We start from the raw sequence: 18,268 nt of genomic DNA, 5'->3' as shown, positions 1-18,268 counted from the left end.
GGATGAGGAGGACAGGGGGGAGGGTGAGAGGTGAGGATGAGGAGGACAGGGGGAGGGTGAGAGGAGGACATAAGGGAGGGAGGGTGAGAGGAGGACAGGAGGGAGGGAGGGTAAGAGGAGGACATGAGGGAGGGAGGGTGAGAGGAGGACATGAGGGAGGGAGGGGTGAGAGGAGGACAGGAGGGAGGGAGGGTAAGAGGGAGGACATGAGGGAGGGAGGGTGAGAGGAGGACAGGAGGGAGGGTGAGAGGAGGACATGAGGGAGGGAGAAGGACATGAGGGAGGGAGGGTAAGAGGAGGACATGAGGGAGGGAGGGTAAGAGGAGGACAGGAGGGAGGGAGGGTAAGAGGAGGACAGGGAGGGAGGGAGGGTAAGAGGAGGACAGGAGGGAGGGAGGGTGAGAGGAGGACAGGAGGGAGGGAGGGTAAGAGGAGGACATGAGGGAGGGTGTAAGAGGAGTACTGAGGGGAGGGAGGTGAGAGGAGGACATGAGGGAGGGGAGGTGTAAGAGGAGGACATGAGGGAGGGAGGGTGAGAGGAGGACATGAGGGAGGAGGGTGAGAGGAGGACATGAGGGAGGGAGGGTGAGAGGAGGACATGAGGGAGAGAGAAGGACACTGTGGGAGGGAGGGTGAGAGGATGAGAGGAGGAGGGGGGGTAAGAGGAGGACAGGAGGGAGGGGGGGGTAAGAGGAGGACATGAGGGAGGGAGGGTGAGAGGAGGACAGGTAGCGAGGGAGGGTAAGAGGAGGACATGAGGGAGGGAGGTGAGAGGAGGACATGAGGAGGGAGGGTAAGAGGAGGACAGGAGGGAGGGAGGGTAGAGGAGGACAGGAGGGAGGGAGGGTAAGAGGAGGACATAGGGAGGGAGGGTGAAGAGGAGGACAGGAGGGAGGGAGGGTAAGAGGAGGACATGAGGGGAGGGTAAGAGGAGTACATGAGGGAGGGAGGGTGAGAGGAGGACATGAGGGAGGGAGGGTAAGAGGAGGACATGAGGGAGGGAGGGTGAGAGGAGGACATGAGGGAGGGAGGGTGAGAGGTGAGATGAGGGAGGGAGGGTGAGAGGAGGACATGAGGGAGAGAAGGACATGTGGGAGGGAGGGTGAGAGGATGAGAGGAGAGGGGGGGGGGGTGAGAGGAGGAGAGGAGGGAGGGGGGGGTAAGAGGAGGACATGAGGGAGGGGGGGTAAGAGGAGGACATGAGGGAGGGAGGGTGAGGAGGACAGGAGCGAGGGGAGGGTAAGAGGAGGACATGAGGGAGGGAGGGTGAGAGGAGGACATGAGGGAGGGAGGGTAAGAGGAGGACATGAGGGAGGGAGGGTGAGAGGAGGACAGGAGGGAGGGAGGGTGAGAGGAGGACATGAGGGAGAGAGAAGGACATGAGGGAGGGGGAGGGAGGGTGAGAGGTGGACAGGAGGGAGGGAGGGTGAGAGGTGGACAGGAGGGGAGGGTGAGAGGTGGACAAGAGGGAGGGAGGGTGAGAGGTGGACAAGAGGGAGGGAGGGTGAGAGGTGGACAGAGGGAGGGAGGGTGAAGAGGTGGACAAGAGGGAGGGAGGGTGAGAGGTGGACAAGAGGGAGGGAGGGTGAGAGGTGGACAAGAGGGAGGGAGGGTGAGAGGTGGACAAGAGGGAGGGAGGGTGCGAGGTGGACAGAGGGAGGGAGGGTGAGAGGTGGACAAGAGGGAGGGAGGGTGAGAGGTGGACAGAGGGAGGGAGGGTGAGGGTGGACAAGAGGGCGGGTGAGAGGTGGACAAGAGGGAGGAGGGTGAGAGGTGGACAAGAGGGAGGGAGGGTGAGAGGTGGACAAGAGGGAGGGAGGGTGAGAGGTGGACAAGAGGGAGGGAGGGTGAGAGGTGGACAAGAGGGAGGGAGGGTGAGAGGTGGACAAGAGGGAGGAGGGTGAGAGGAGGACAGGAGAGAGGGAGGGTGAGAGGTGGACATGAGGGAGGAGGGTGAGGAGAGGACAGAGGGAGGGTGAGGAGGAGGAGAGGGGGACAAGAGGAGGGAGGGTGAGAGGTGGACAAGAGGGGGACATGAGGGAGGGAGGTGTGAGAGGAGGACAGGAGGGAGGGAGGGTGAGAGGAGGACAGGAGGGAGGGAGGGTGAGAGGAGGACAGGAGGGTGAGGGAGGGTGAGAGAAGGACATGAGGGAGGGAGGGTGAGAGGTGGACAGGAGGGAGGGAGGGAGGTGAGAGCGTGGACAGGAGGGAGGGAGGGAGGAGGGTGAGAGGTGGACAGGAGGGAGGGAGGGTGAGAGGTGGACAGGAGGAGGGAGGGTGAGAGGTGGACAAGAGGGAGGGAGGGTGAGAGGTGGACAAGAGGGAGGGAGGGTGAGAGGTGGACAAGAGGGAGGGAGGGTGAGAGGTGGACAAGAGGGGAGGGAGGGTGAGGGTGAGAGGTGGACAAGAGGGAGGGCGGGTAGAGGTGGACAAGAGGGAGGGAGGGTGAGAGGTGGACAAGAGGGAGGGAGGGTGAGAGGGGACAAGAGGGGGAGGGAGGGTGTGAGAGGTGACAAGAGGGAGGAGGGTGAGAGGAGGACAAGGAGGGAGGGAGAGGTGAGAGAGGAGGACAGGAGGGAGGGAGGGTGTGAGAGGAGGACAGGAGGGAGGGAGGGTGAGAGGAGGACATGAGGGAGGGGAGGGTTGAGAGGATGGACATGAGGAGGAGGGTGAGAGGAGGACATGAGGGAGGGAGAGGAGGCAGGAGGGAGGGAGGAGGTGGTTGAGAGGTGGACAAGAGGAGGGAGGGTGAGAGGTGGACAAGAGGGAGGGAGGGTGAGAGGTGGACAAGAGGGAGGGAGGGTAAGAGGAGGACAGGAGGGAGGGTGAGAGGAGGACATGAGGGGAGGGTGAGAGGTGGACATGAGGGAGGGAAGGTGAGAGGAGGACATGAGGGAGGGTGAGAGGTTGGACCATGAGGGATGGTGAGAGGAGGACAGGAGGGAGGGAGGGTTGAGAGGTGGGACAAGAGGGAGGGAGGGTGAGAGGTGGACAAGAGTGAGGGAGGGGAGGGAGGGTGTGAGAGGAGGACAGGAGGGAGGGAGGGTGAGAGGAGGACAGGAGGGAGGGAGGGAGGGTGAGAGGTGGACAGGGAGGGAGGGGAGGGTGAGAGGTGGACATGAGGGAGGGAGGGGTGCGAGGTGGACATGAGGGAGGGAGGGTGAGGGGTGGACAAGAGGGAGGGAGGGTGAGGGGTGGACAAGAGGGAGGGGAGGGTTGAGAGGAGGACATGAGGGAGGGTGAGAGTTGGACATGAGGGAGGGTGTGAGAGGAGGACAGGAGGGAGGGTGAGAGGAGGACAGGAGGGAGGGAGGGTGAGAGGAGGACAGGAGGGAGGGAGGGTGAGAGGTGGACATGAGGGAGGGAGGGTGAGAGGTGGACTGAGGGAGGGAGGGTGAGAGGAGGACAATGAGGGAGGGTGAGAGGAGGACAGGAGGGAGGGAGGGAGGGGAGGGTGAGAGGTGGACAAGAGGGAGGGAGGGTAAGAGGAGGACATGAGGGAGGGAGGGTGAGAGGAGACAGGAGGGAGGGTGAGAGGGGACATGAGGGAGGGAGGAAGGACATGAGGAGGGAGGAGTGGTAAGAGGAGGACATGAGGGAGGAGGGGTTAAGAGGCGGACATGAGGGAGGGAGGGTGTGAGAGGAGGACATGAGGTAGGGAGGGTAAGAGGAGGACATGAGGGAGGGAGGGTGAGAGGAGGACAGGAGGGAGGGAGGGTTTAAGAGGAGGACATGAGGGAGGAGGGTGAGAGGAGGGAGGGTGAGAGGAGGACAGGAGGGAGGAGGGTAAGAGGATGGACATGAGGTGAGGGTAAGAGGAGTACATGAGGGAGGGAGGGTGAGAGGAGGACATGAGGGCGGGAGGGTAAGAGGAGGACATGAGGAGGAGGGGGTAGGGTGCGAGGACATGAGGGAGGGAGGGTGATGAGGAGGACATGAGGGAGAGAGAAGGACATGTGGAGGAGGGAAGGTGAGGGAGGAGGATGAGAGGAGGGAGGAGGGAGGGGGGGTAAGTGGAGGACAGGAGGGAGGGGGGGGTAAGAGGAGGACATGAGGGAGGAGGGTGAGAGGAGGACAGGAGCGACAGGGGGGGAGGAGGGTAAGAGGAGGACATTGAGGGAGGGCGGGTGAGAGGAGGACATGAGGGCGGGAGGGGGTAAGGGAGGACATGCGGGAGGTGAGGGTTGAGAGGAGGACATGAGGGATGGGAGGGTGAGAGGAGGACATGAGGAGAGAGAAGGACCTGAGGGAGGGAGGGTGAGAGGTGGACAGGAGGGAGGGAGGGTTGAGAGGTGGACCGGAGGAGGGAGGGTTGAGAGTGTGGAAGGAGGGAGGGTGAGAGCGTGACAAGAGGAGGGTGAGAGGTGGACAAGAGGGAGGGAGGGGGTGAGAGGTGGACAAGAGGGAGGGGAGGGTGAGATAGAGGTGGCCAGGATGGGAGGTTGAGAGTGTGGACAAGAGGGAGGGTAGGGTGATGAGGTGGACAAGAGGGAGGGTGAGTGAGAGGTGGACAGAGGGAGGGAGGGTGAGAGGTGACAAGAGGGAGGAGGGAGGGTGAGAGGTGGACAAGAGGGGGGGGACACTAGGGTGAGAGGTTGGAAAGAGGAGGGAGTGAGAGGGACAAGAGGAGGAGGGTGAGACGGGCAGGACAGAGGGAGGGAGGGTGAGTTGAGAGGAGGACAGGAGAGAGGGAGGGTGAGAGGTGGACATGAGGGAGGGAGGGTTGAGAGGAGGACATGCGGGAGGGTGAGAGGAGGACAGGAGGGAGGGAGGAGGGAGGGTGAGAGGTGGACATGAGGGAGGGAGGGTGAGAGGAGGACCGGAGGGAGGGAGGGTGAGAGGAGGACAGGAGGGAGGGAGGGGTGAGAGGTGGACAGGAGGGAGGGAGGGTGAAGGAGGTGGACAAGAGGGAGGGAGGGGTGAGGAGGGTGGACAAGAGGGAGGGAGGGTGAGAGGTGGACAAGAGGGAGGGAGGGTGAGAGGTGGACAAGAGGGAGGGAGGGTGAGAGGTGGACAAGAGGGAGGAGGGTGAGAGGTGGACAAGCGGGAGGGAGGGTGAGAGGTGGACAAGAGGGAGGGAGGGTGACAAGATGGAGGGAGGTGGAGGGTGGACAAGAGGGAGGGAGGGGGGTGAGAGGTGGACAAGAGGGAGGGAGTGTGAGAGGAGGGACAGAGGGAGGGAGGGGTGAGAGGAGGACAGGAGGGAGGGAGGGTTGAGGAGGAGGACAGGAGGGAGGGAGGGTGAGAGGAGGACAGGAGGGAGGGAGGGTGTGAGAGGTGGACAATAGGTGAGGGAGGGTGAGAGGAGGACAGGAGGGAGGGAGGGTGAGAGGAGGACAGGAGGGAGGGAGGGTGAGAGGAGGACAGGAGGGAGGGAGGGTGTTGAGAGGAGGACAGGAGGGACGGGGAGGGTGAGAGGTGGACAGGAGGGAGGGAGGGTGAGAGGTGGACACGAGGGAGGGAGGGTGAGAGGTGGACAAGAGGGAGGAGGGGTGAGAGGTGGACAAGAGGGAGTGAGGGTGAGAGGTGGGACAAGAGGGAGGAGGGTGAGAGGGTGGACAAGAGGGAGTGAGGGTCGAGGTGGACGAAGAGGGTAGTGAGGGTGAGAGGTGGACAAGAGGAGGGAGGGTGAGAGGTGGACAAGAGGGAGGGAGGGTTGAGAGGTGGACAAGAGGGAGGGAGGGTGAGAGGTGGACAAGAGGAGGAGGGTGAGAGGTGAAAGGAGAGGGAGAGGGAAAGGAGGGAGGGAGGGTGAGAGGAGGACAGGAGGGAGGGAGGGTGAGAGGAGGACAGGAGGGAGGGAGGGTGATGAGAGGTGGACATGAGGGAGGGAGGGTGAGGTGTAGAGGAGGACTATGAGGGAGGTGTGAGAGGAGGACAGGAGGGAGGGAGGGAGGGAGGGTGAGAGGTGGACAAGAGGGGAGGGAGGGTGATTGAGAGGTGGACAAGAGGGAGGGGAGGGTGAGAGGTGGACAAGAGGGAGGGAGGGTGAGAGGTGGACAAGAGGGAGGGGGGTGAGAGGTGGACAAGAGGGAGGGAGGGTGAGAGGTGGACAAGAGGGAGGGAGGGTGAGAGGTGGACAAGAGGGAGGGAGGGTGAGAGGTGGACAAGAGGGAGGGAGGGTGAGAGGTAAAGAGGGAGGGAGGGATGTTGGTGAGTGAGAGGAGGACAGGAGAGAGGGAGGGTGTGAGAGGTGGACATGAGGGAGGGAGGGTGTGAGAGGAGGACATGAGGGAGGTGTGAGAGGAGGACAGGAGGGAGGGAGGGAGGGTGAGAGGTGGACAAGAGGGAGGGAGGGTGTGAGAGGTGGACAAGAGGGGGACATGAGGGAGGGAGGGTGAGAGGAGGACAGGAGGGAGGGAGGGTGAGAGGAGGACAGGAGGGAGAGGGAGGGTGAGAGGAGGACAGGAGGGAGGGAGGGTGAGAGAAGGACATGAGGGAGGGAGGGTGAGAGGTGGACAGGAGGGAGGGAGGGAGGGGTGAGAGGTGGACAGGAGGGAGGGAGGGAGGGAGGGGTGAGAGGTGGACAGGAGGGAGGGAGGGTGAGAGGTGGACAGGAGGGAGGGGAGGGGTGAGAGGTGGACAAGAGGGAGGGAGGGTGAGAGGTGGACAAGAGGGAGGGAGGGTGAGAGGTGGACAAGAGGGAGGGAGGGTGAGAGGTGGACAAGAGGGAGGGAGGGTGAGAGGTGGACAAGAGGGAGGGAGGGTGAGAGGTGGACAAGAGGGAGGGAGGGTGAGAGGTGGACAAGAGGGAGGGAGGGTGAGAGGTGGACAAGAGGGAGGGAGGGTGAGAGGTGGACAAGAGGGAGGGAGGGTGAGAGGTGGACAAGAGGGAGGGAGGGTGAGAGGAGGACAGGAGGGAGGGAGGGTGAGAGGAGGACAGGAGGGAGGGAGGGTTGAGAGGAGGACCGGAGGGAGGGAGGGTGAGAGGTGGACATGAGGGAGGGAGGGTGAGAGGAGGACATGAGGGAGGGTGAGAGGAGGACAGGAGGGAGGGAGGGAGGGAGGGTGAGAGGTGGACAAGAGGGAGGGAGGGTGAGAGGTGGACAAGAGGGAGGGAGGGTGAGAGGTGGACAAGAGGGAGGGAGGGTAAGAGGAGGACAGGAGGGAGGGTGAGAGGAGGACAGGAGGGAGGGTGAGAGGTGGACATGAGGGAGGGAAGGTGAGAGGAGGACATGAGGGAGGGTGAGAGAGGTGGACATGAGGGATGGTGAGAGGAGGACAGGAGGGAGGGAGGTTGAGAGGTGGACAAGAGGGAGGGAGGGTGAGAGGTGGACAAGAGGGAGGGAGGGAGGGAGGGTGAGAGGAGGACAGGAGGGAGGGAGGGTGAGAGGAGGACAGGAGGGAGGGAGGGAGGGTGAGAGGTGGACAGGAGGGAGGGAGGGTGAGAGGTGGACATGAGGGAGGGAGGGTGCGAGGTGGACATGAGGGAGGGAGGGTGAGGGGTGGACAAGAGGGAGGGAGGGTGAGGGGTGGACAAGAGGGAGGGAGGGTGAGAGGAGGACATGAGGGAGGGTGAGAGTTGGACATGAGGGAGGGTGAGAGGAGGACAGGAGGGAGGGTGAGAGGAGGACAGGAGGGAGGGAGGGTGATGAGAGGAGGACAGGAGGGAGGGAGGGTGAGAGGTGGACATGAGGGAGGGAGGGTGAGAGGTGGACATGAGGGAGGGAGGGTGAGAGGAGGACATGAGGGAGGGTGAGAGGAGGACAGGAGGGAGGGAGGGAGGGAGGGTGAGAGGTGGACAAGAGGGAGGGAGGGTAAGAGGAGGACATGAGGGAGGGAGGGTGAGAGGAGGACAGGAGGGAGGGTGAGAGGAGGACATGAGGGAGGGAGAAGGACATGAGGGAGGGAGGGTAAGAGGAGGACATGAGGGAGGGAGGGTAAGAGGAGGACATGAGGGAGGGAGGGTGAGAGGAGGACATGAGGTAGGGAGGGTAAGAGGAGGACATGAGGGAGGGAGGGTGAGAGGAGGACAGGAGGGAGGGAGGGTAAGAGGAGGACATGAGGGAGGGAGGGTGAGAGGAGGGAGGGTGAGAGGAGGACAGGAGGGAGGGAGGGTAGAGGAGGACATGAGGGAGGGTAAGAGGAGTACATGAGGGAGGGAGGGTGAGAGGAGGACATGAGGGAGGAGGGTAAGAGGAGGACATGAGGGAGGGAGGGTGAGAGGACATGAGGGAGGGAGGGTGAGAGGAGGACATGAGGGAGAGAGAAGGACATGTGGGAGGGAGGGTGAGAGGATGAGAGGAGGGAGGGGGGGGTAAGTGGAGGACAGGAGGGAGGGGGGGGGGTAAGAGGAGGACATGAGGGAGGGAGGGTGAGAGGAGGACAGGAGCGAGGGAGGGTAAGAGGAGGACATGAGGGAGGGAGGGTGAGAGGAGGACATGAGGGAGGGAGGGTAAGAGGAGGACATGAGGGAGGGAGGGTGAGAGGAGGACAGGAGGGAGGGAGGGTTGAGAGGAGGACATGAGGGAGAGAGAAGGACATGAGGGAGGGAGGGGTGAGAGGTGGACAGGAGGGAGGGAGGGTGAAGAGGTGGACAGGAGGGAGGGAGGGTGAGAGGTGGACAGGAGGGAGGGTGAGAGGTGGACAAGAGGGAGGGTGAGAGGTGGACAAGAGGGAGGGAGGGTGAGAGGTGGACAAGAGGGAGGGAGGGTGAGAGGTGGACAGGAGGGAGGGTGGAGAGGTGGACAAGAGGGAGGGAGGGTGAGAGGTGGACAAGAGGGAGGGTGAGAGGTGGACAAGAGGGAGGGAGGGTGAGAGGTGGACAAGAGGGAGGGAGGGTGAGAGGTGGACAAGAGGGAGGGTGAGAGGTGGACAAGAGGGAGGGAGGGTGAGAGGAGGACAGGAGGGAGGGAGGGTGAGAGGAGGACAGGGAGAGAGGGAGGGTGAGAGGTGGACATGAGGGAGGGAGGGTGAGAGGAGGACATGAGGGAGGGTGAGAGGAGGACAGGAGGGAGGGAGGGAGGAGGGGAGGTGGACATGAGGGAGGAGGTGAGAGGGGACAGGAGGGAGGGAGGGTGAGAGGAGGACAGGAGGGAGGGAGGGGTGAGAGGTAGGACAGGAGGGAGGGAGGGTGAGAGGTGGACAGGAGGGAGGGAGGGTGAGAGGTGGACAAGAGGGAGGGAGGGTGAGAGGTGGACAAGAGGGAGGGAGGGTGAGAGGTGGACAAGAGGAGGGAGGGTGAGAGGTGGACAAGAGGGAGGGAGGGTGAGAGGTGGACAAGAGGGAGGGAGGGTGAGAGGTGGACAAGAGGGAGGGAGGGTGAGAGGTGGACAAGAGGGAGGGAGGGTGAGAGGTGGACAAGAGGGAGGGAGGGTGAGAGGTGGACAAGAGGGAGGGAGTGTGAGAGGAGGACAGGAGGGAGGGAGGGTGAGGAGGAGGACAGGAGGGAGGGAGGGTGAGAGGAGGACAGGAGGGAGGGAGGGTGAGAGGAGGACAGGAGGGAGGGAGGGTGAGAGGTGGACAATAGGGAGGGAGGGTGAGAGGAGGACAGGAGGGAGGGAGGGTGAGAGGAGGACAGGAGGGAGGGAGGGTGAGAGGAGGACAGGAGGGAGGGAGGGTGAGAGGAGGACAGGAGGGGAGGGAGGGTGAGAGGTGGACAGGAGGGAGGGAGGGTGAGAGGTGGACAAGAGGGAGGGAGGGTGAGAGGTGGACAAGAGGGAGGGAGGGTGAGAGGTGGACAAGAGGGAGTGAGGGTGAGAGGTGGACAAGAGGGAGGGAGGGTGAGAGGTGGACAAGAGGGAGTGAGGGTGAGAGGTGGACAAGAGGGAGGAGGGTGAGAGGTGGACAAGAGGGAGGGAGGGTGAGAGGTGGACAAGAGGGAGGGAGGGTGAGAGGTGGACAAGAGGGAGGGAGGGTGAGAGGAGGACAGGAGGGAGGGAGGGTGAGAGGAGGACAGGAGGAGGGAGGGTGAGAGAGGGACAGGAGGGAGGGAGGGTGAGAGGTGGACATGAGGGAGGGAGGGTGAGAGGAGGACATGAGGGAGGGTGAGAGGAGGACAGGAGGGAGGGAGGGAGGGAGGGTGAGAGGTGGACAAGAGGGAGGGAGGGTGAGAGGTGGACAAGAGGGAGGGAGGGTGAGAGGTGGACAAGAGGGAGGGAGGGTAAGAGGAGGACAGGAGGGAGGGTGAGAGGAGGACATGAGGGAGGGTGAGAGGTGGACATGAGGGAGGGAAGGTGAGAGGAGGACATGAGGGAGGGTGAGAGGTGGACATGAGGGATGGTGAGAGGAGGACAGGAGGGAGGGAGGTTGAGAGGTGGACAAGAGGGAGGGAGGGTGAGAGGTGGACAAGAGGGAGGGAGGGAGGGTGAGAGGTGGACAAGAGGGAGGGAGGGTGAGAGGAGGACAGGAGGGAGGGAGGGAGGGAGGGTGAGAGGTGGACAGGAGGGAGGGAGGGTGAGAGGTGGACATGAGGGAGGGAGGGTGCGAGGTGGACAAGAGGGAGGGAGGGTGAGGGGTGGACAAGAGGGAGGGAGGGTGATAGGAGGACAGGAGGGAGGGAGGGTGAGAGGAGGACATGAGGGAGGGTGAGAGTTGGACATGAGGGAGGGTGAGAGGGAGGACAGGAGGGAGGGTGAGAGGAGGACAGGAGGGAGGGAGGGTGAGAGGAGGACAGGAGGGAGGGAGGGTGAGAGGTGGACAGGAGGGAGGGAGGGTGAGAGGTGGACATGAGGGAGGGAGGGTGAGAGGAGGACATGAGGGAGGGTGAGAGGAGGACAGGAGGGAGGGAGGGAGGGAGGGTGAGAGGTGGACAAGAGGGAGGGAGGGTGAGAGGTGGACAAGAGGGAGGGAGGGTAAGAGGAGGACAGGAGGGAGGGTGAGAGGAGGACATGAGGGAGGGTGAGAGGTGGACATGAGGGAGGGTGAGAGGAGGACAGGAGGGAGGGAGGTTGAGAGGTGGACAAGAGGGAGGGAGGGTGAGAGGTGGACAAGAGGGAGGGAGGGAGGGTGAGAGGAGGACAGGAGGGAGGGAGGGTGAGAGGAGGACAGGAGGGAGGGAGGGTGAGAGGAGGACAGGAGGGAGGGAGGGTGAGAGGAGGACAGGAGGGAGGGAGGGAGGGTGAGAGGTGGACAGGAGGGAGGAAGGGTGAGAGGTGGACATGAGGGAGGGAGGGTGCGAGGTGGACATGAGGGAGGGAGGGTGAGGGGTGGACAAGAGGGAGGGAGGGTGAGGGGTGGACAAGAGGGAGGGAGGGTGATAGGAGGACAGGAGGGAGGGAGGGTGAGAGGAGGACATGAGGGAGGGTGAGAGGTGGACATGAGGGAGGGTGAGAGGAGGACATGAGGGTGAGAGGTGGACATGAGGGAGGGAGGTGGAAAAGAGGGAGGGAGGGTGAGAGGTGGACAGGAGGGAGGGAGGGTGAGAGGTGGACAGGAGGGAGGGAGGGTGAGAGGTGGACAGGAGGGAGGGAGGGTGAGAGGTGGACAGGAGGGAGGGAGGGTGAGAGGTGGACAGGAGGGAGGGAGGGAGGGTGAGAGGTGGACATGAGGGAGGGAGGGTGAGAGGTGGACATGAGGGAGGGGAGGGTGAGAGGAGGACATGAGGGAGGGTGAGAGGAGGACAGGAGGGAGGGAGGGAGGGAGGGTGAGAGGTGGACAAGAGGGAGGGAGGGTGAGAGGTGGACAAGAGGGAGGGAGGGTAAGAGGAGGACAGGAGGGAGGGTGAGAGGAGGACATGAGGGAGGGTGAGAGGTGGACATGAGGGAGGGTGAGAGGTGGACATGAGGGAGGGAAGGTGAGAGGAGGACATGAGGGAGGGTGAGAGGTGGACATGAGGGATGGTGAGAGGAGGACAGGAGGGAGGGAGGGTGAGAGGTGGACAGGAGGGAGGGAGGGTGAGAGGTGGACAGGAGGGAGGGAGGGTGAGAGGTGGACAGGAGGGAGGGAGGGAGGGTGAGAGGTGGACATGAGGGAGGGAGGGTGAGAGGTGGACATGAGGGAGGGAGGGTGAGAGGAGGACATGAGGGAGGGTGAGAGGAGGACAGGAGGGAGGGAGGGAGGGAGGGTGAGAGGTGGACAAGAGGGAGGGAGGGTGAGAGGTGGACAAGAGGGAGGGAGGGTAAGAGGAGGACAGGAGGGAGGGTGAGAGGAGGACATGAGGGAGGGTGAGAGGTGGACATGAGGGAGGGTGAGAGGTGGACATGAGGGAGGGTGAGAGGTGGACATGAGGGAGGGAAGGTGAGAGGAGGACATGAGGGAGGGTGAGAGGTGGACATGAGGGATGGTGAGAGGAGGACAGGAGGGAGGGAGGTTGAGAGGTGGACAAGAGGGAGGGAGGGTGAGAGGTGGACAAGAGGGAGGGAGGGAGGGTGAGAGGAGGACAGGAGGGAGGGAGGGTGAGAGGAGGACAGGAGGGAGGGAGGGTGAGAGGTGGACAGGAGGGAGGGAGGGTGAGAGGAGGACATGAGGGAGGGTGAGAGGAGGACAGGAGGGAGGGAGGGAGGGAGGGAGGGTGAGAGGTGGACAAGAGGGAGAGAGGGTAAGAGGAGGACAGGAGGGAGGGTGAGAGGAGGACATGAGGGAGGGTGAGAGGAGGACATGAGGGAGGGTGAGAGGTGGACATGAGGGAGGGTGAGAGGTGGACAAGAGGGAGGGAGGGAGGGTGAGAGGTGGACAAGAGGGAGGGAGGGAGGGAGGGAGGGTGAGAGGAGGACAGGAGGGAGGGAGGGTGAGAGGAGGACAGGAGGGAGGGTGAGAGGAGGACAGGAGGGAGGGAGGGTGAGAGGAGGACAGGAGGGAGGGAGGGAGGGTGAGAGGTGGACAGGAGGGAGGGAGGGTGAGAGGTGGACATGAGGGAGGGAGGGTGCGAGGTGGACATGAGGGAGGGAGGGTGAGGGGTGGACAAGAGGGAGGGAGGGTGAGGGGAGGACAGGAGGGAGGGAGGGTGATAGGAGGACAGGAGGGAGGGAGGGTGAGAGGAGGACATGAGGGAGGGTGAGAGGTGGACATGAGGGAGGGCGAGAGGAGGACATGAGGGTGAGAGGTGGACATGAGGGAGGGAGGGTGAGAGGTGGAAAAGAGTGAGGGAGGGTGAGAGGTGGACAGGAGGGAGGGAGGGAGGGTGAGAGGTGGACATGAGGGAGGGTGAGAGGTGGACATGAGGGAGGGTGAGAGGAGGACATGAGGGTGGGAGGGTGAGAGGAGGACATGAGGGTGGGAGGGTGAGAGGAGGACATGAGGGAGGGAGGGTGAGAGGTGGACATGAGGGACGGTGAGAGGAGGACAGGAAGGAGGGTGAGAGGTGGACAGGAGGGAGGGAGGGTGAGAGGTGGACAGGAGGGAGGGTGAGAGGTGGACATGAGGGAGGGTGAGAGGAGGACATGAGGGTGGGAGGGTGAGAGGAGGACATGAGGGAGGGAGGGTGAGAGGAGGACATGAGGGAGGGAGGTTGAGAGGAGGACATGAGGGAGGGAGGTTGAGAGGAGGACATGAGGGAGGGAGGGTGAGAGGTGGATATGAGGGAGGGAGGGTGAGAGGATGAGAGGAGGACAGGAGGGAGGGAGGGAGGGTGAGAGGAGGACAGGAGGGAGGGGGGGTGAGAGGAGGACAGGAGGGAGGGGGGGTGAGAAGAGGACATGAGGGAGGGTGAGAGGTGGACAGGAGGGAGGGTGAGAGGAGGACAGGAGGGAGGGTGGGTGAGAGGTGGACAAGAGGGAGGGAGGGTGAGAGGTGGACAAGAGGGAGGGAGGGTGAGAGGTGGACAAGAGGGAGGGAGGGTGAGAGGTGGACAGGAGGGAGGGAGGGTGAGAGGAGGATGAGGGAGGGAGGGAGGGTGAGATTAGGACATGAGGGAGGGTGTGAGGAGAGGATGAGACCAGGACATGAGGGAGGGAGGGTAGGAGGAGGACATGAGGGAGGAAGGGTGAGAGGAGGACATGAGGGAGGAAGGGTGAGAGGAGGACATGAGGGAGGAAGGGTGAGAGGAGGACATGAGGGAGGGAGGGTGAGAGGAGGACATGAGGGAGGGAGGGTGAGAGGTGGATATGAGGGAGGGAGGGTGAGAGGTGGATATGAGGGAGGGAGGGTGAGAGGTGGATATGAGGGAGGGAGAAGGACATGAGGGAGGGAGGGTGAGAGGAGGACATGAGGGAGGGAGGTTGAGAGGAGGACATGAGGGAGGGAGGGTGAGAGGTGGATATGAGGGAGGGAGGGTGAGAGGATGAGAGGAGGACAGGAGGGAGGGAGGGTGAGAGGATGAGAGGAGGACAGGAGGGAGGGAGGGTGAGAGGAGGACAGGAGGGAGGGAGGGTGAGAGGTGGACAAGAGGGAGGGAGGGTGAGAGGTGGACAAGAGGGAGGGAGGGTGAGAGGTGGACAAGAGGGAGGGAGGGTGAGAGGAGGGAGGGAGGGAGGGTGAGAGGTGGACAAGAGGGAGGGAGGGAGGGAGGGTGAGAGGAGGGAGGGAGGGAGGGTGAGAGGAGGACAGGAGGACATGAGGGAGGGAGGGTGAGAGGTGGATATGAGGGAGGGAGGGTGAGAGGATGAGAGGAGGACAGGAGGGAGGGAGGGTGAGAGGATGAGAGGAGGACAGGAGGGAGGGAGGGTGAGAGGAGGACAGGAGGGAGGGAGGGTGAGAGGAGGACAGGAGGGAGGGAGGGTGAGAGGTGGACAAGAGGGAGGGAGGGTGAGAGGTGGACAAGAGGGAGGGAGGGTGAGAGGTGGACAAGAGGGAGGGAGGGTGAGAGGTGGACAAGAGGGAGGGAGGGTGAGAGGAGGGAGGGTGAGAGGAGGGAGGGAGGGAGGGTGAGAGGTGGGAGGGAGGGAGGGTGAGAGGTGGACAAGAGGGAGGGAGGGTGAGAGGAGGACAGGAGGGAGGGAGGGTGAGAGGAGGACAGGAGGGAGGGAGGGTGAGAGGAGGACAGGAGGGAGGGAGGGTGAGAGGAGGACAGGAGGGAGGGAGGGTGAGAGGTGGACAGGAGGGAGGGTGAGAGGTGGACAAGAGGGAGGGAGGGTGAGAGGAGGACAGGAGGGAGGGAGGGTGAGAGGTGGACAAGAGGGAGGGAGGGAGGGTGAGAGGAGGACAGGAGGGAGGGAGGGTGAGAGGAGGACAGGAGGGAGGGAGGGTGAGAGGTGGACAGGAGGGAGGGTGAGAGGTGGACAAGAGGGAGGGAGGGTGAGAGGAGGACATGAGGGAGGGTGAGAGGTGGACATGAGGGAGGGTGAGAGGAGGACAGGAGGGAGGGAGGGTGAGAGGTGGACAAGAGGGAGGGAGGGAGGGTGAGAGGAGGACAGGAGGGAGGAAGGGTGAGAGGTGAACAGGAGGGAGGGTGAGAGGTGGACAAGACAGAGGGAGGGTGAGAGGAGGACATGAGGGAGGGTGAGAGGTGGACATGAGGGAGGGTGAGAGGAGGACAGGAGGGAGGGAGGGTGAGAGGTGGACAAGAGGGAGGGAGGGAGGGTGAGAGGAGGACAGGAGGGAGGGAGGGAGGGTGAGAGGAGGACAGGGAGGAGGGGGGGTGAGAGGAGGACATGAGGGAGGGTGAGAGGTGGACAGGAGGGAGGGTGAGGGTGAGAGGTAGACAGGAGGGAGGGTGGGTGAGAGGAGGACATAAGGGAGGAAGGGTGAGAGGTGGACATGAGGGAGGGAGGGTGAGAGGTGAGGAAGACAGGAGGGAGGGTGAGAGGTGAATTAAAGTAAAGATTGGTTTAGGTATTCACTGCTCACAATGTGACAATGACTGAGATTGTAAGTGTTTTGTATGTGAGCGTGTGTATGTGGTCTTGTCGGTCACTCACAGGGTGTGTAGTCTGTGCTCAGAACTGAGGCAGGAGTGCAGTCTCATGTTGACCATGCTGATAGTCAGCAGCGAGTCACCACACTCCCTACCCACCTTCTCCCTGGGTAGACAGAGAGGGGAGAGCATGGGTCATGGCAGATCGAAGGGATGTTGCTGGTTTGTTCTCACGGTGTGTGTGTGGGTCTCACATGTAGCTGTAGTATCCATGTAGGAACAGTTCTCTGTGTGTGTGTAAGGAACGCACTATCCTCAGGTACTGATAGACCACTCCTACTATCAACTAGACAGAGGAGAATGGGAGAGAGGGAAGAAAAGAGGGGGGTGAGTAAAAGAGACTGATTCACTACATAGAAAAACACAACCATCAACAGACCGTTCAGCTGAGAGTTTTAACTGTCTCTTCCAGTGGGTTACACAGTGCTGGATCCCATGTCATGACTAACTTACCTTGGAGAAAGAATAGTCTGCCATAATGTCAAACCGGGATGGGATGTTGGGCATCTCAGCTACAGAGGACAAAACACACATCATTTATCGTTTATTAAATCAATAACAATACCCATTGACACCGAGTGTACATAACATTAAGGACAGCTTCAGAACAGCCTCAATTCTTGGGGAATAGTCTACAAGGTGCCAATAGCATTCCACAGGGATGCTACCATACCCCATGTAATTGTAATAACAGGAACTCAAGTTATTTTGTTCATCCGAACTAGAATACCTAACAATCAAATGCCGACCGTATTATCTCCCAAGATAATTATCTTTGGTTATTGTCACAGCCATGTATATCCCCCTCAAGCCAATACCACGACGGCCCTCAAGGAAATCAAATCAAATTGTATTTGTCACATACACATGGTTACCAGATGTTAATGCGAGTGTAGCGAAATGCTTGTGCTTCTAGTTCCAACAATGCAGTAATAACCAACAAGTAATCTAGCTAACAATTCCAAAAATACTACCTTATAGACATAAGTGTAAGGTGATAAAGAATATGTACATAAAGATATATGAATGAGTGATGGTACAGAGCGGCATAGGCAAGATACAGTAGATGGTATTGAGTACAGTATATACATATGAGATGAGTATGTAAACAAAGTGGCATAGTTAAAGTGGCTAGTGATACATGTATTACATAAAGATGCAGTAGATGATATAGAGTACAGTATATACATATACATATGAGATGAATAATGTAGGGTATGTAAACATTATATTAGGTAGCATTGTTTAAAGTGGCTAGTGATATATTTTACATCATTTCCCATCAATTCCCATTATTAAAGTGGCTGGAGTTGAGTCAGTGTGTTGGCAGCAGCCACTCAATGTTAGTGGTGGCTGTTTAACAGTCTGATGGCCTTGAGATAGAAGCTGTTTTTCAGTCTCTCGGTCCCAGCTTTGATGCACCTGTACTGACCTCGCCTTCTGGATGATAGCGGGGTGAACAGGCAGTGGCTCGGGTGGATGTTGTCCTTGATGATCTTTATGGCCTTCCTGTGACATCGGGTGGTGTAGGTGTCCTGGAGGGCAGGTAGTTTGCCCCCGGTGATGCGTTGTGCAGACCTCACTACCCTCTGGAGAGCCTTACGGTTGTGGGCGGAGCAGTTGCCGTACCAGGCGGTGATACAGCACGACAGGATGCTCTCGATAGTGCATCTGTAGAAGTTTGTGAGTGCTTTTGGTGACAAGACGAATTTCTTCAGCCTCCTGAGGTTGAAGAGGCGCTGCTGCGCCTTCTTCACGATGCTGTCTGTGTGGGTGGACCAATTCAGTTTGTCTGTGATGTGTACGCCGAGGAACTTAAAACTTACTACCCTCTCCACTACTGTTCCATCAATGTGGATAGGGGGGTGTTCCCTCTGCTGTTTCCTGAAGTCCACAATCATCTCCTTAGTTTTGTTGACACCACACTCCGAGGGCCCTCACCTCCTCCCTGTAGGCCGTCTCGTCGTTGTTGGTAATCAAGCCTACCACTGTTGTGTCTTCCGCAAACTTGATGATTGAGTTGGAGACGTGCGTGGCCACGCAGTCGTGGGTGAACAGGGAGTACAGGAGAGGGCTCAGAACGCACCCTTGTAGGGCCCCAGTGTTGAGGATCAGCGGGGTGGAAATGTTGTTGCCTACCCTCACCACCTGGGGGCGGCCCGTCAGGAAGTCCAGTACCCAGTTGCACAGGGCGGGGTCGAGACCCAGGGTCTCGAGCTTGATGACGAGCTTGGACGGCACTATGGTGTTAAATGCCGAGCTGTAGTCGATGAACAGCATTCTCACATAGGTATTCCTCTTGTCCAGATGGGTTAGGGCAGTGTGCAGTGTGGTTGAGATTGCATCGTCTGTGGACCTATTTGGGCGGTAAGCAAATTGGAGTGGGTCTAAGGGTGTCAGGTAGGGTGGAGGTGATATGGTCCTTGACTAGTCTCTCAAAGCACTTCATGATGACAGAAGTGAGTGCTACGGGGCGGTAGTTGTTTAGCTCAGTTACCTTAGCTTTCTTGGGAACAGGAACAATGGTGGCCCTCTTGA

The 18,268-nt window shown here is 60.9% G+C and overlaps 1 protein-coding gene across 3 annotated transcripts in view; it reads right to left on the bottom strand.

Annotated features, from left to right (window-relative positions):
• The window catches only part of ikbke (inhibitor of nuclear factor kappa B kinase subunit epsilon), a 49,027-nt gene that overhangs the window by 12,676 nt on the left and 18,083 nt on the right, over nucleotides 1–18,268 (bottom strand). For all 3 annotated transcript variants that reach the window (XM_020493201.2, XM_020493191.2, XM_031789409.1), the window contains exons 10-12: nucleotides 16,184–16,242; nucleotides 15,925–16,016; nucleotides 15,735–15,836 (exon numbers count right to left, since the gene is read on the bottom strand). In XM_020493201.2, the coding sequence (XP_020348790.1) occupies nucleotides 15,735–15,836; nucleotides 15,925–16,016; nucleotides 16,184–16,242 (253 nt within the window). The remainder of the gene's footprint in view (nucleotides 1–15,734; nucleotides 15,837–15,924; nucleotides 16,017–16,183; nucleotides 16,243–18,268) is intronic.

The sequence above is a fragment of the Oncorhynchus kisutch genome, linkage group LG1 (assembly GCF_002021735.2).
Source record: "Oncorhynchus kisutch isolate 150728-3 linkage group LG1, Okis_V2, whole genome shotgun sequence".
NCBI classification, from domain to species: domain Eukaryota; kingdom Metazoa; phylum Chordata; class Actinopteri; order Salmoniformes; family Salmonidae; genus Oncorhynchus; species Oncorhynchus kisutch.
Note: the sequence above shows the minus strand (reverse complement) of the source record. Positions and strands in the feature narration are given on the sequence as shown.